Here is a 17,086-nt window from a genome sequence, read left to right as displayed (position 1 = left end):
GGATTATAAAGCGATCAGAAGAAATTCAAACAACAGTAGCCTTGCAAAAGAAGAATGACAGGAGGACCTGGCAGTTACCGCTGCACAAGAAATAGGATGGACAGTCCCAGCTACAAAAGTAGCTGCAAAAATCTGTGAAGCCTGGAGTGGAACATGGACCTGAAAGGTGTTAACTTGAATGAGAGGCTCAGGCATAACAAGAGACTGGGAGATACTCAGGATGCAAGGAAAGGTAGAAAACAGTGCCAGAGTTGCTCCAGAACAGCCTGTTTAGAAACAATGACTAAAAAACTCACTGCAGTGAAAACATCAACCAACTGCTCCTTTTATTTGTTAACACACTATTTCAAAACGAAGTAAACGTTACTTTCTAGAAATATATTTGCTGTCCTACAACAGTAGGTAAAAATAGAGATAGTATTTTAATTGTAAAGTCTCAGAATGTAATTAGATGCTAACATGCTGTCCAGTACACTCAAAGTATGTACAATTATGCCAAAAAAATGGTAATTTCATAGCTTCCTGTTGGCTCTGATGCAAAGTGAGGAAATAAATTGTGATAAACAGTTTCCTTGGTAACTTTCCCAGCTGGAAACCAGTGACTTAAATTATAGATAAAATGACACTACAACTAAAGTATAGTAGTAGATCTCAGCACTACTATCTTAACAAAAAATTTCCATGCAGGCAAAAGGATCAGTATAACTTTAGATGTAATACCATGGTTTGGGATCCAACCAACCAATTTACACGGTTTTAACAGTTATTTTTAGGCCTTTTTACTTACTTAGGCCTGTGTTGTATTTTGGCTTTTTACAGAGTTTTTTATTGAAAAGTTTGTGTTCTATCACACACACCTCATCATGAATATAAGAGGGCTGTATCCTCAGAAGAAAGGAGAATAACCTTAGTACAAAATGGTAACTCTGGGGAAAGTCCACTTCTCTGTAATGAGCCAGATGACCACACAATCTGAAAAGAAAGGCGGGAAAAAAAAAAAAAAAAGCCCTGAATTACAATTGTATTTAGTTAGTATTTAGCTAGCATTTATATATTTAATTGTAATTAGAGGAAAACTCTACATTTTACCTACAGCATAAATCACAGTTCTGGTCTACAGTGTCAATTCTGTGAAGGGATCCACTCCTGCAAAACCTTGAAACAGAGGACCAGACCAAGACATGTTCAGAGCTGGTACAGACACGGTAAGAAGCAAAAGCTTCTTGCACTGTGACTCAGGATCATACTCAACCAGGCAAAGAATATGTTCCTTGCCTTTCTGGACTAAATTGAACCAGTGTTCATTCTGCCAGCTTTTAGCAAATGTAGCAGAGTGTGAAAATAAGGCTACCTTAACCTATTTTTAAAATTTCTAAGACTATCCAATGCAGACATCCCAGGCTCTTTTCTCTGTTCTTTGCCCACACTCTCCCTAGTGTCCCCTCTCCTCTTCCTGACATTATGCCATGGGATTATAACCCATCCATTTCTTTTCCATTGCCTTTGTGGGCTAAATATAAATTACCTGTCTAGGAACAAGAGAGAAAAGCTAAGTTCAAGTCAATGGAGTAATACAGGAAACACTGGGGCAAACATTGACCAGGTCTAAAGAAAGTAATTAGTGCTGTAGCAGCCTTCTGCTTAATTATTTTGTAGCTTTCACAGTGAAAATGTTAATGAAAATGATGAGGTGATTTTATTGATGAAGTATATAATGAAAATAGCAGACTGGACTTGCTGGTAACAAGTGTCAGACTGAACAAAAGATGACATGGACTGCAGAGATAGCTCTGTAAACATTAAGTTCAGCAATTTAGGTTGGAAAAATACCTTGTTCTGGGTTAGACCCAAATTTGTTTTCATTAAGAGTGGTAAGTTTAAAATACAGTATATTTTAATATATATAATATAAATAGTATAAAATCCAGCCGTTTCAATTTTTAAAAAAATTTTTTGCATTGATACGGAGATTTAGGTGCTATTCACCATATAAGTCCTGTGCGTCTTCTAGCTAACTAGGTACTGCCCTGGGATGTGGAGAAGCAGAGTTAAAATTTCCCCTCTGTCTGATTCAGAGCAGCGGTCTTAAATATTCACCAGAACAAGGACTGGAACCTGTCTGTCCCAATTTACAGGCAAGTGTGCTAATTACTAGACTATAGAGTCATTTGCTCGCTCCCTCTGGCCCAACAAACATTTACATTTTACTTCAAACTGGAGGAACAGACGGACCCGTCCTGGAGTGCCATGCAAGCCGCACTCCGGGGAGCAGAGTCTTTGTTCAAAGGCTCCCAAAATCTGGCAGATTGGAAATCTGAAATTAGGTCTCTTGCACTGCACATCCCATCCTCTGCCCTACCTCACGTTCCCTGAAAGCTGCCAGTGACTTCTTACAAAAACTAAATTAAATTAGACATTTCAGCAGTGTCAGAATGAATTGGCTGACCCCACAACCCAACGCGTTTGCTAAATTCAAGCTTCAGTGAGAAATGTTGGTTGAACCTAATCTGCATTTTTGGGCTAATATGAATTAAGACATTTTGCTACGTCCTAGTCCTAACCCTGAGATTCAGCAATTACAGCTCTTATGGCAACTTAGGTGTCAAATCTCAGTTTTTGGGATGGCGGGAAGTGATATTGTAGACTCTGAGGCAAATGCATAAATTACGTGAATACTGTAAAGCATCTATTTGATTAACTGCAGTTACACTTTTCACAAGAGTACCTAAATACACACACATTTTTGCCCCATTTTGTGCTATTTTTGTGCTATTTAGGCTAAGAGCATCTCTGAAGAGCTAAAAAAACCCCAAGTGATTTTAAATTTAGATGTAATAAGTGAAATCCACTTTCCTCAACATTTTTCACAGATTTTAATACCTCATCATATATATCACCTAAAGACTTCTATACCAAATCAATTTAGAATCCAGTTTAAAACTGGAAGTTTTAAAATAAAAGACAATGTAAAAGCATTCTACCAACCATTTGACCGATCTCAGCTTTGCCCACACTGAAATCATAACTTAGTCCTAGGATTAAAGCATTTCAGTAGTCCCAGTTAGACCATGCTGATTTTTAGAGAAAGAGAATTTGTAAGTTTGGGTTTAGTTCTATTATACATACACACACTTGCATAGGATAAAACCTCATATCTGAGGGAGTAGATGATGTTTTCCAAAGTTAAGTAAGTGTCAGATGTATAATTAACTACTTGCATTGCAAATGATATAATGGGAAATATAACCGGTAAGAATTTAAATTCAAATTTTGTTTCATGAAGGCTATGACAGTTTGCCATTAACATTTTAATATATTACATATGAAAATGTAGGCTTAAAAACAGACTTTGCATGAAAGATTATTCACACAAACACACACTGAAATATCTACTCATTCAGTGTGTACATAAGATTTACGCAAATTTGTGGTAAAAGGATTATTACCTCTCCTCCCTTAAAAAAAAAAAAAAAGCTTCTTATTCATACAAAAGAATGAATCCATACAACCAAAGCTCTTGTAATATAACACTGTGTTTACATTATTCCAACCCATTTCTGTCACAGTGGATATGTGAAAGGTAATGTGAAAAGGAAAACAAAGATAAGCAAATAAATCCACTGAAAGACAGAAAAGACTGCATACATGTAAAAGCCAGTTATTTTCAAGGGGAATATTTAATGCTTTAAAAATGAAGAATGTATCACTAAGATTTTGTAGGGGCTGTTGCCCTCTTAAGCATGACACTTAGCAGTATACACCAGATAAAGATTTAGGATGTTATTCAATGCGCTAATGAAATCTCATTTCACATTAACGTACCCCGACTTCTTTTCCAAAAACACCCTGCAACTGCACACAGGAGAAATTCAGGAGAATCCAATCCATCTGCAAAGTTCATCTTTTTCACCAATACCCACCAGTACATTCATTTTCTGGATTAGGATTTCATGATACAACCAATGGCAGAAACCAAATCTGATCTATGATCCAGAAGCCTTATCTACACCACCAAGGGAGTTTGTGAGAAACGCTATTTTAGATATTTTCGATTCTTTGGAGTAAATGCTTCCAAACTCCTGCGCTCCCTCAGCAGGGCTTTTGCTCTCTGTCTCTGGCCATGGTTCTCTGCCAGCACCCACCAAATAGAAAACTCACCAATTTTTGCAGAATTTGACACAAGAGGAGAAGATATTAGAGTCAGAAGTTTGACACAAATCAGGCAGATACTGAAATAGCTCTATAACTTTGTACAAGGCTGGATTAGCTGGGCTATCCTTCTCCTTGCTACTTAGGTCCTTTAAAGAAAAAAAAATTACTAACAAATAGCATGACTGTTTCAATATACCCTTAATTAAAAAAATAAAATTCCTTTTCACTTGCGAAAGTCAGGATTTGGGACAGTTCTCTAGTAAAGACAGACACTAAACTTCCTTAATAGCACAAAATGTTTTCTTTTCCCATATTTCTTCTTTTACTTTTCTGCTTGTAAAAAAATACAACTGTTGATTGCCGATATGCTTAGATGAAATACTGATAGAGTCCTTCTCACTCATAATTAATTTTTTTTAAATATGTTCTGGAGGCATTAATTGCGTGCTTATTTGAACTCCGACTGCTAACTTTAACTGTAATTTTGATTAAGGCCACTGCAAAAGAAGGACAGTGATTTAAAAAATTAATTTCCTATGCTTTTTGGGGGGGCCAGGGAAGAAAGGAATGGAACCATTTTCCCATTCTCTGGAGAGCTGTGGTGCAAGTTTTTTCTAAAATACTATGAAGAAGCAAGCGAAGTGAATATTTATATCTAGCTGCTACTCTTGCCATGTGACTCTAGTTGTTGATTTTGTCTCATCTCCTCTCTTCTCAAAAGCTCACTTTGATCACTCTTCATATTACAATTTGTCTACTCCCAATCCAAGACTAACCATTCTGCACACACCCCTTTCTACAAATTATTTTAACTATATGTGAATACATAGCTGTGTACAGACCCCATAGTTGTCATTTGTAAAAATGTATATAGCACTTTACTTTCAGGAGAACTTTCCAAAATGTATTTAACAAAAATCTGAATACTTACTTCTCAGTACATAGTTTAACTGTACACAGCCAATAGTCAGGGTTCATGGCAGTAAGCACACCACATTTTTCTTGCAAAATTCCCTTCAGGCTATGCCCGTGAAAACAACTCCCATCTGTGTTTTCTTCAGACCAACTTAACTGAAAACTTGAAGGCTTTGGCTTTTCAGCAGGTTGCACTGAACCAGACAGCTTGCCAAACTGATTTTGTAAGTTCACAACCATTTCTGTACAAACAGAAACAAAAAAACACGGCAGAAGTATTAAGTATTAGAATACTGTTTAGAGGTGATTAATACAGGAAGAATAATAGGGTATTTGTGCTTTTTTTTTTCTTTTTCCTTTTTTTTTTTTCTTTAAACCTCTCTATGGAATACTGAGAAACCTTGAAAGTCTGTATGTTCTCTCCCCCACTCCATTTAAAATTCAACTCTGTCACATTTTAAAGAAAAGATTTTGAAAGGCAACTTAAAATGCTATGTCTTTCATACCTAATGCTATTACTACTGGGGTACTCCAAAAGGATTCCCCAAGTAAAAACAGCAAAATCCATTTGATACTGCTGGTATTTTTATTCTAACAGAAGACACATGCCAGGATGCCTTTCGCTACATTTACCTGGTTGTATGCTATCACTCAGACTGGCTAAGATTTTTTTGAGTAGTTTCTTGTGCACCAGAATTAAGGAAGCCTGGTTTCATACACATATGGATCTAAGGTTAAACTTTTCATAGTGCAGATTTCAACTGGGAAAAAAAAAAAACAACTCCACCTTTCTCCACTGCTAGTGAAAGAATGACAAACTTTTGTAAGTTACTGAGGCCGAGAAGGGAAAGAAGGTATGATGATAGATCAGCACACACAATATAACCGCCTAAGCCTTGTTTTCCTAGGGTAAAAAGCAGGTGAAAAAGCACTGTTGTTGGAGCTTCAACTTCTTTTTATGACCTGTATATGAATAAACTAATTCATAAACTGGAAAAAGAGCAGAAGAGACATCCTAAAGTAATACAAGGACTGGGAAGCTTAGTTTTCAAGAGGATACTAGGATCTACCATCACAAAAAAGGGTGAGGAAGGTTTCTGAAAACCTGTATCTGGCACGTAAGTGTTTCTTTGCATAGGCATTCTTTGTCTCTACTATTTTAAATTTGTTTTAATCTACGTGGTGCTCTTTTAGCTCAAAGAGAAGCAGAGCCAGAAGAGGAATCTACAGTGCCACAGAAATCATGAACAATGAATCATTATTCACTTTTTCTTATAAACATAGGAACTAAAGGACATCTGAGCAAACAATCAGCTTGAAATAAACAAACCTAACTGTGTTTTTCCATGGAACGTGCCTTGACTGAAGGATCACCCCTACCCGATTTTGAAGAGTCAGAACATTCAAAAAACCCCAATTGCATTCTTGAAAGAGAAATCCAACATGAGGTACTCAAACCAAAGAGGATTATACAACTTGTTTAGAAGTCCCTGAACCAGTCACTTCGAGAAACTGGAAGAGTACATAAAGGGAAAAATATCTCTTTCCACACTTAACATCTCTCTCCAAATATCTGCTGCTCACTAGATACTATTAAATGTAGAATGAAGAACTTCAGATCTAATTTGGTTGAATAAAATTCTGGTTTTCCGTATTTCCATAGATACGTGGGGTTTTTGTTTTGTTTGTTTGCTTTTATGTCAACGTAAAACACAGTAATTTCTTACAAGTACTTCTAGAGCTACTAAAATAAAGTAGATGTACTTGCATTCTGACCCTATATCGCTAGCTGTTCAAGTAAAGCCACGTTCAGACAAACCTTCCTCACTTTCTATAGAAGACTGCAAGAAGGAGTGGGAGAGAAGAGGGACATGCAAGGTCTACCAAAGGACATACAGGGATATCCATACCAAAGAATACAAGGAAGTAAAGGAGAAAAGGGACAGGAAAACTATGGAAGACCAACAACAATTCATGAAGGTCATGAAGAAGTTACATAAAGGCAGCTGACCAACCAGTGAAGATGAGGACAGAGTACTCAGAGATGAGGTTCAGTAGGTCATTAGGACGACTGGCAAAGGCAGTTTCAGTTAAGCATGAGGAAAATGTCTGTTTGAAGAATTCCAGCCATGGGCTGCAAAATAGTACTACATTAATTGTACCCAGAGATGAAAGAGAGAAGAGAAAGTATTTTAAGACGTAAATGTTATCACAGTCAGGGCTGCAGATTTGCCATGATGGGAAAAGTTGGAGCAGATTTCTGTGTTGCTGGGAAGAGGCAAAGTTTACTCACGTCTTCTCTTAAGAACTTTAGATTTCTTCTTGGCTGAATAAAACAGGGGCTTTTCACATCTCCACAGATACCTACCAGTAAGAGACATAAGAATTGTTAGGAAAAAGAAAGCTGGAGCAAACAAGTAAAAGAACAGTGATTTCTTAAAATACTGCTAGAGCTATTAAAATAAAGTAAAAGTAATCTAATGGTTAGTGCTACTAAAAGCCACTGCCCCTCCAACACATCTAGGAAGTCTTTTTTCAGAGTAGGCAAACTGAGGCATGTAAGCCTAGATTTACTGTAATCAGTTAATTGTTCCGTTGTATAAGCTACTTGTCACAGAAAGTGAGTATTGAATTAATATGCTGGAGAAACATTACGAGTGTAAATAGAAAATTAAGATAGGGATTTAATTGCTCTATTCACCCAAGCTTGCTGGACGGGAAGTGGAGCAAATTCCTAACCTTTTTAATTTCTGCAGGGGTCAGAGTTTCACATAAAACTGTCTACCTTAAAAAAGGTAAAGTACTTGAAAACCTCTTACTTGGCTCTTTCTTCATCCAATTTCTTTTGCTCTCTATCCAAGGAACATTTTATAACCTTGTACCACTTTTTGAGCTCAAAATACGGACCACCTGAATAAAACATTCACATTTTAGGTTGGGAAGAAGTTAAAGAAACATGTCATACACAGAAGGTGGTCGCCACACAGTTAGACCCTGCATCTTCCAGGGTCCACCCTGCATGCAGACCTATCCTGAATTCTGTGTGCTTTAAGAAGACATACTTGATCTAACAATTTTGTAAGAAAGAGAAATGCAGAAATGCAGCGAAAGAACAGCATGTCATCAGAAGTGCAAAGAAGTGCCTTAGCTTAGAATAGATTTCACAGATTAGCACAATTCAACCCTTTTCCCTCCTTTCCGAAAGTTAAGCCTAGAAACTACCCTCTCTCTACCAAATGACCTAGATCTCCACAGTGTGAAGTGGCCTTCCTCTGTTTGAAAGTTGACCTCAAGGGATTAATCAAACTATACATCAAGCTTAGGTTTAAACAAATAAGATCTAAACAAGCTCAGATGTAAGATTTCAAATAGTTTCATCAACTCCCCACTGTCTATCCCACTATCCATGAAATTTTACAGGGCAGGAAGGATGGACTAGACAATTGTATTCGCTTTGTATCAGCCTCCCATGTTTTTGAGCACAGGAACTTCACTCATTGATATGTGAACAAATATTTACCAACACATGCAAAAACATTAAGGCATATGGCATTCTAGCAGCACATTTCTCAACGATGCTCCAAAGAGGCACAGGACTCAAGACCAACTGGGTACAGTAAGTATAAGAATTCCAAACAGAACTATGGTGTAGATTTATATATTTAAAATATAATCAACTCTCATTACCCGTGGGTGGATTATCTGCATTGTGAATTAACCAGGCTTTGCATTTCCCCATCACCCCAGCTGCACTGCATGCGATGCTTGCATCATGCTTAGCTTTGCCAGCTAGCTATTTAAACTGTTTTGAAGGTGAATATACTGTTCTTATAATCAAGCTTATATATGTTTTGTATTATCTGCATTTTTGCTATTCAAGTTATCCTGCCACAGGATGTCTCAGATGCTAGAAATACAGATGGACTCAAAAAGCAACAGACAAACAAAAGGAAGAAAGACCCTTCAGTAGTTCTTAAAATTCAGAGGCGTAGGTACAACTTCTTTTATGAATGCCTTAAACCCAGAGGTTTCAGTAAGTACCCCTAAAGGGCTGGGAGGGCAGTCGGGGTGGGGGGGGGGGGGGGGAGGGAAGGGAGTGGAAATTATTATTAAAACTTCCTATAAATTATTAAGCATCTGTCACAAGCAAAACCACTGTCAGAGACATGATGCTACACTGTAATAACCATTTACCTGGCCACTACTGCTAGTCCGATGTTCATATAGCTGCACTGACTGGAAAATACACAGCTGTGTGATACATACAGATATATATACATCTCAGTCACATGGTTTATTTGAACATAAACAGTATTGTGTATGTGTGCAGTTCATAGAACATACACACACAAACACACTAGGTAACTACAACTATCTACTGTACAGCTTCCAGTCTGTCTTGAAAAACTGTAGGAGCTGAAATACTATTTTTTTTTAATTAAAAACCAAAAGACTAGAGAAAAATAGGTAAATTGAGAATAGAGTCAACATAAATTGGATCTTTAAAACTCAGTACTAACCATTATTCATTTCAGCACGCTAACTTTGGGAAAATGCCAGAGGCAGTTTTGAGCTCTGGCAGTAAGCAGTGCTCTAACAGAAATTCTCACATCAGCTCCTCTGTGCAGCTGCTCACCGTCACCCCAAAATTTTAAGGATAGGGACAATGTAACATAGCATATAGATCATTTTGCACCAGGAGATTTTGAAGTAAAAAAGTGGGCAAAGAATGAGCTGTTAATTCCCAAGGGCAATGAGACTTGTTAATAAGGAAGAAACCCCATTAGGACATTAATGGCTGTGAGCCTCAGCTTGTAAGCAGTTGCACAACTGCTACTCTTGTCCCTATTACGTACTTCAGGTTTTCAAGGGAAATGAAAAGGGAAAAAAAAAAAAAAAGATCCAAAATAAGTTTGTGTATCCACTCAAAAATGAGAATTACTGGTTTTAGTTAACAGTGATGACTATCTCTAGATACAGCAGTAATTGTGCTCAACTCATGGCCAACACTGATTTCATTATTGACTTAAATTTTTAAAAAGTAACAGAAGGGTCAAAATGGACCCAAAACTGGATGGAAGGCTTAAAACATAAACCACTGTAACACATCTTTGATCTTATCTTCAGCTGTGATCTGGATCAAGCCATGGAACATCTTCCTGAAGATTTCTAATCTTTGATTTGGTCTTTCTGCCCTCAAAGAACCACGTTCACACCGTTATCTTCTCTATCTTAATTGCTGCTAGCTTTTCCACACTCTCTCAGGATTATTTGGACTAAGAAAATAGATTACATCTGAAATATGTTACACACTAAGACATTTTATTTAACAAGACTAAACAAGTTTGGATTTTATCATAAATGTGGTTTGATGCCCCTAATAACTATCTGCTATTTACGATCAAAGTGCCTTCCCTCTTTACTGCATATCCATCCACCTTCACCTACCGTGCATAAAATTCTAAAACAAGAGGCATGCACAAGGAGAAGCAGAACAGTACCTAGCAAAATGCGTACCAAATTCCCCTATGCAGTACAATAAGAATTATGCAGGTAAACTGAGATGATTTTATGTGAACAAGAGCTACTGTTTTCTTTGAATAAAGATTTGCCCTAAAAGAATAAGTGACAAAATCACGTTTTAATGATCAGTAAGACAAGCCTTTCTAACCCCGATTACAAAGTTATTTCATTTACAAAATCGTAAGACTGCTTCTACTACAATATTTATGTACCTTCTTTGTTATTTTTATTTCTTTCTTCAGCTAAGTCTGAAAGTAACCTGGAAAAAAAAAAATCAGGCTATTTTGTAGATCCAAATATTGCACTTTTCATGTGAAGTTCAAATACAACTGACAAAAATTACAGACTAATTTTATTCCAGGTTTCAGATTCCAACTGATGATTTTTAAAAAGAAGTAATATTTAATGTTTAAAATGCCTTCAGTGTATGTTTTATGCTACTGAACTTAATCAAAATTCAAATACCATAAATTTAATATAACTACAGAAAGAATGATCCAAGACGATCATTTGCACTATTTGAAATTTGGGCTTTGCTACAGATTTGCCTGTACACTTACCATTCATAGTGATCATCTAATAAAAACAGTAATTTGAGCACAACTACAATAACTGCTACAGCAAGAACATCATATTTCACATTTCTTGTTGACTTATTTCCAGGCACAAGAGTCAGGAAATCCGCTTCTCCAATACAGATCTTTTTCACCACTCGACAAGTCCAATTATGCAATTCATCTGATTAATGTAAATAAAAATACAAAATGAGTATGTTGAGATAAGGTAGAGCTACTTTTACAGTGCAAATATGTTGGTCATTTGAGGAAAACAATGCTTATGTCCTTTAGGACCATCAGACAGCAGTGTTTTTCAGACTGAAAAGTATTTTGGGGTATTTTTTTAAAATACTAGGCAACCTTCACTGTGCTTACATGGAAAACAGTTGTGACTTAGTATATATTCACATGAGGGGGGAGGGGAATCACATTTTTAATAGTGTTTTGATGTTACTCAAATGATGTTGGTACATCATCCTGAATATTGTTGTGGGAAAGCCTATCTTAAATCTACATAAATATAGTTTCAAAACCCCAAAAGCCAAAAACTTGTCACAAACTTTTTCCCTGCATGTCGACTAGACACCCATGCAGGGACGGATTCAGTACCGTGAAGAGGAGCAGGGGCTAGTTTTAAAGAAGTTGGGTACAAACAGCAGCCCAGCATGGCAGGGCAACGTTTGCTGCTACCCTGACAAAACCCGGCTGAGGTACAGGCAGTCCCAGCCAAGGTTAAAACTGGCAGTACGCTGTACAGCCGGGTTACGTCAAAAAGATACAACTACAGCTCCAAAAGCAGCAGTATGATATCTATACAGTCTCTTATTACTCTGTGCTTATTTTTCACAGATACAAATCCCCCAAATTTCTCACCTTTCCTGTTCAGCAAGAAACGCAGGAGTTGATTACATCACGTTCGGATTCCACAAAGGTTAGCAATGTATGACTAAGTACAACCTTAATCCAGCTATACTTTATACTCTTGCTGCTTACAAAGAGTTCAGCAGGAACTCGTTTTTAATCCTCTCGTACATAACAGTAAAAGTTAAACAAAATCTGGAAACCAAATTTTCTTATAAATACTGTCAGTATGTTTTCTTTTATTTCAGATACTTAAAATGGCCTTTTCATTATTATTGTTATGCCTTAAGAGGCACTGCCAATTCACAGCTTAATTTATTTTTTAGTTGTTAGACAACAATAGTAGTCTTTTTTTGCTTTTTCAAATTGTAAAAAAATGCTTCTACATGATAAAAAGTTTAGTTGCAAGGAAAAAGTAAAGGACAATATATTCTTCTTTCACAGTAATTTTCAGAGTACTTAGCTTTGTATTTCTCTAATAAATCTGAAAATGCCAAATTTCTGGCTGCTTCTTTGATTCCATTGATACCTCAAAATCTGAAACATAATGTGATCCTCTATAGGCTGTAGCGCAACAGTGGTGTAAAACTACAAAATCAGAATTTCTACTCTGGAATTTTAGCCCTAAATCTGTTGTTTGTCTTTTCGTTCAACTGTGAGTACACAGAAAAGGCAAGTAGCTTTATTCAATGTAACTAACTGCAAAATAAGACAAGAAAAAAACCCAAACAATTAATTGTTGGAATGCTTTGAGGAAAAAAAAAAATATTAGTTTACAGGCTATTTGTCTGTATAACTCATCTTCAGTGACAGTAGTATTTGATAGGAAGTATGGTAGCCCAAAAGACTAGGACTTACTGGTCTTTCTTTGGCAATTCAATATTCAAGACATAATTTTAGGATAAACAAAAATATTCAATATTTATGCAATATACGATTTCAAAATTAAATTGGAAATCAAGTGAGACAGCAGCTGATTTGTCACACAGGATTGCTTGTTAATACTAAAATTAATGCTAATGTACAATATCATAGAATATGTATATTCACTATTATATATGACAATCCAGTGCTAAGCAATCAGGTCCCAACTTCACGAATCATTTAGCTAGTTAGTAAGTCAAGTGACTTGGACTAGTGCCTCTTGGTTCACATGGATACTGAAAGATTTGAAATGAAGTATCCACTCCATAGCCTTAGAGTGCCAGCACCAGAGTGCCCCTGCATATCTGGGCCTATAATACATCCTCTAAATGTTTGATGAAGGTGCTTTCTATAGAAATTATCTTTCAGTTCAAGCTTAAACAGGTATAAATTAGAAGGAAAAGAGCAGGCACTTTTAAAGTAGTAATTCAAGTTTTTTGGCTAGAGTTTAATAAACCAAAGAAAAATTTTATCAGTTCAGGTTTGGGAAAATATTTACCAGGTAAATTAGCTTCCATCAAGTACTTCATGCACAACATGTCTGGATGAAGAAAGCAGCTGTCTGTTATATCTGGAAAACGAGGCAGGTCTAAAAATGCTGCAAGCTCAAGCATTTTGTTGTATACTTCTTCATATACAGGCCATGACTGAAAGACAGGGTTAGAGAGTGTTATACATTTGCTCTATTACCATATTTGTTACTGATTTTAAATTAGTTATCCATTTGAAATTCTGTGTTATTTAGTACGGAATAATTTATACAGACTCTTCTAGCACTACGTATGACTAAACACACATGCAAGAATGGAACCAGACTGCGGAAAAAAAGTGAAATGCGCTAGTTTTAAAGCCCATGAAATATATTAAAAAAAAACCCAAAAAGTTGCTTCAGACCTGCAGTCAATCCACTGCCGTTTTTCTTGAAGTGATCAGTATGTCTCCAGATGCTCCAAAATTAAAAGAACATTGAAAAAAAGAAACAAATAAAAACAAAAAAAACACCAAACAAAAAAACCCAAACGGGTGCAATTGAGGGTGAGCTGTCTAAAGAGCTAAGAGATCACAGAACCACTGAAGGGTGGAGGGTTGGCAGGCACTGCTTGAGATCAACACATCCAAGACCCTTGCACGGGTCAGCTAGAGCAGGTTGCCCAGGACCATGTTTAGTCGGATTTTTAATATCTCCATAGATGGCAACTCCACAAGCTCTGTGGGAAATCTGCTCCAGTGTTCCACCACCCTCACTGTACAAAAGAAAAAAGGTTTGGTTTTTTTTTTCCCTTATGCTTAAATGGAATTTCTTGTATTTCAATTTGTGTCCACTTCCACTCATCCTGTCACTGGATACCACTAAGAAGGATCTGGGTCTTCTCCTTTGCACCCTCCTGTCAGGTATTCGTACACACATCATAACCTCTTCAGTCGAGTCTTCTCCACCTCCAGGCTGAACAGTCCCAGCTCTCTCAGCCTCTCCTCGTTTGCCAGATGCTCCACGCTCTTCATCATCTTCATGGCCCTTTACTGGACTCACTCTAGTATGTCCAAGTCTTCTTGTACTGGGGAGCCCAGAACTGGACCCAGCACTCCAGATGTGTCTCACCAGTGCCGAATAGAGAGGAAGGATCACCTCCCTTGACCTACTGGCAATGCTCTGCCTAATGCAGCCCAGGATGATGTTTGTCTTTGCCACAAGGGCACATTGCTGGCTCACATTCATCTTCACAGCATCTTGTCCACCAAGACTCCCAGGACCTTCTCTGGAAAAATGCTCCCCAGCTGGTCGGTCCCCAGCATGTGCAGGTGTCTGTATTTATTCCTCCCCAGGTGGAGGACTTGACATTTCCCTTTGTTGAACCTCATGAGGCTCCTGTCGGCCCATTTCTCCAGCCTGTCAAGGTTCTTCTAAATGGCAGCATGCCCATCTGGTCTATCAACGACTCCTCCCCAGTTTCACATTGTCTGAGAATTTGCTTAGTTTTCAATCCACCTTGCAGTCCGCTTAACTAGTTCTTGAATTCATCAGTTTATCAATAAGGATGTTGTGGAAGACAGTGTCAAAAGCCTTACTTAAGTCAAGATAAAGAACATCCACCAAGCCTTCTACTCCTCATAGAAGGTTGTCAGGTTGGTCAGATGATTTCCCCTTCATATATCCGTGCTGAGTACGCCTAGTCACCGTCTTGGCCTTCTATATTTGGAAATAGTTTCCACATTTATTTGCTCCATCACCTTCCATATTTATCATATTTATGTATTTATTTATAATATTTATCAATAGGAATATGATCAATATGAGGCTGACAGGCCTTTAGTTCCCCAGATCCTCCTTCCTGCCCTTCTTGAAGACAGGGGTGATTTTTGCTTTCTTCTGGTCCTCAAGAAACTTCCTCAGTCACCATGACTTTTCAAAAATTATTGACAGTGTCCTTGCAATGGCACCAGCCAGCTCTCTCAGTACTTGTGGCTGCATCCCATCACAACCCATGAAACTTAATATGTTCAGTTTGTTTAAATATTCCCTAACCTGCTCCTTCTCCACGAAGGGTAAGTCTGCCTTCCCCTGGACTTTCCTACTGGTTTCAAGGACCTGGGACAGCTGAAGGCCGGTCTTATCAGCAAAGGCTGAGGCAAAAAAAGCATTCATCAATCACCTTAGCCTTCTCCTTGGTCTTTGTGACCATGTCCCCGTTCCCATTCAGCAGCAGGTCCACATTCTCTAGAACCTTTTCACAGAATCTTTAATATAATCTCATTTAAAAAAAAAAAAATCTAATTCCATATTGGCATATTTATTCATGAAAATAAATCTGCAACTCTCTTTTCAAAACTATTGACTGCATGGAGTTCTCCCAATCTCTACTAAGGTTTTCCTCCTAGAGCAAAATAGAACTTACAGACAGATTTTGACATGCTTACTCATAATGAACCCAGCAGGACCTGAAGTTTGCATAAGCATGGACTGTAAGACTTGACCCTCATTTCTTAATACTTTAACTGTTTTATTAAACATTCTTAATTCTTTATATTTTAAATTATTACTTGAACTTACCTCTTAAAGCAATAATTTTCAGTTGTTCAGGCCACTTTACCATTTTAAACATATAAAAAGCAATGCTTTTTCTGCTCATGTTGGTGGTTCTAATTCAGCAGAGCATTTTATCATGTATTCGTATTTATCAAGTCAATTTGTGCATAAGGTACTTGCCTTTAACAGGAATTTAGCAGGGGTTTACACTTTGTGCACAGATTCAAACCTTTCCTGAACAAGAGTGAATTAATTGAGGCTTCTCTTTTTTCTAGACTAGATTAAAAACAGAGCGATCATGTTCACAACACCAGTAAGACTGAAATAATGCATTTTTATTCAATCATTTGGTTTCATCTGTTTTAATATAAGCTGTGTAGCCAATGCTCAAATTTTATTGTTTTGAATGATTGCCAACGTTTCCTTTTCTTTCTTTAAATCATCTCCCCTCAGACTGCAGGTCGGCCTTGCTTAACTGCATGAACACATGCTTAAGCAAATGAACAATACTGCTGTCACTTACTATTACACATGCAACTTTTTGTAACAGTTAGGAAGTTGTATCATGTTCATTATGTTTTCTAAACAGTGTTAAAAATTGGCTTAGACTGCTACAGGATTATCCTGAGAAACAAGAAAAACACGCATTACCAGACTTCTACAGAAGACTAGGCTCACAGCGCTTTCCATTCCCCTTAAAGAGCAGTGCTAAATTGAATACCAAAACAATCTGGAACAAAACCTGAATCATATGTAACTTCTTTTGAGCATATTTGGAGAAAAATTGAAGTCCCACATAATTCAAATAAAACCATCACATAAATGCTATTCCTAATTAGATATAAAGAAAATACATTTTTCCTTTTAATGAAAAGCAGTTGAATTAATAGCTTCTTAATAATGTATCACAGATAAAAATAAATTAAGACACGGAAATTCAGTCATTTGAAGCATTTCCATTCTCAAAGATTAAACTATCACCTGTGAAGGTATCTAAACAGACTAACTTAACACAGAGGTACTTTAAGGAATATAGCTCTTAATTGGAAGGCTCAAGGTAGGCACCTATATCACTTTACATCTGAGCTTCTCTCACTGCATCAGGCTCAGACGACAGCTTTCCTCTCCT

General features: G+C 37.2%; 1 protein-coding gene across 1 annotated transcript in view; it reads right to left on the bottom strand.

Annotated features, from left to right (window-relative positions):
* Positions 1-779: 779 nt before the first annotated feature.
* The window catches only part of TAF1B (TATA-box binding protein associated factor, RNA polymerase I subunit B), a 51,976-nt gene continuing 35,669 nt past the window's right edge, over positions 780-17,086 (bottom strand). The window contains exons 9-15 of the mRNA XM_075708126.1: positions 13,432-13,579; positions 11,151-11,328; positions 10,803-10,849; positions 7,887-7,977; positions 7,361-7,431; positions 5,084-5,309; positions 780-972 (exon numbers count right to left, since the gene is read on the bottom strand). Of these exons, the coding sequence (XP_075564241.1) occupies positions 780-972; positions 5,084-5,309; positions 7,361-7,431; positions 7,887-7,977; positions 10,803-10,849; positions 11,151-11,328; positions 13,432-13,579 (954 nt within the window). The remainder of the gene's footprint in view (positions 973-5,083; positions 5,310-7,360; positions 7,432-7,886; positions 7,978-10,802; positions 10,850-11,150; positions 11,329-13,431; positions 13,580-17,086) is intronic.

This window comes from Pelecanus crispus, chromosome 3, assembly GCF_030463565.1.
Source record: "Pelecanus crispus isolate bPelCri1 chromosome 3, bPelCri1.pri, whole genome shotgun sequence".
NCBI classification, from domain to species: Eukaryota; Metazoa; Chordata; class Aves; order Pelecaniformes; family Pelecanidae; genus Pelecanus; species Pelecanus crispus.
Note: the sequence above shows the minus strand (reverse complement) of the source record. Positions and strands in the feature narration are given on the sequence as shown.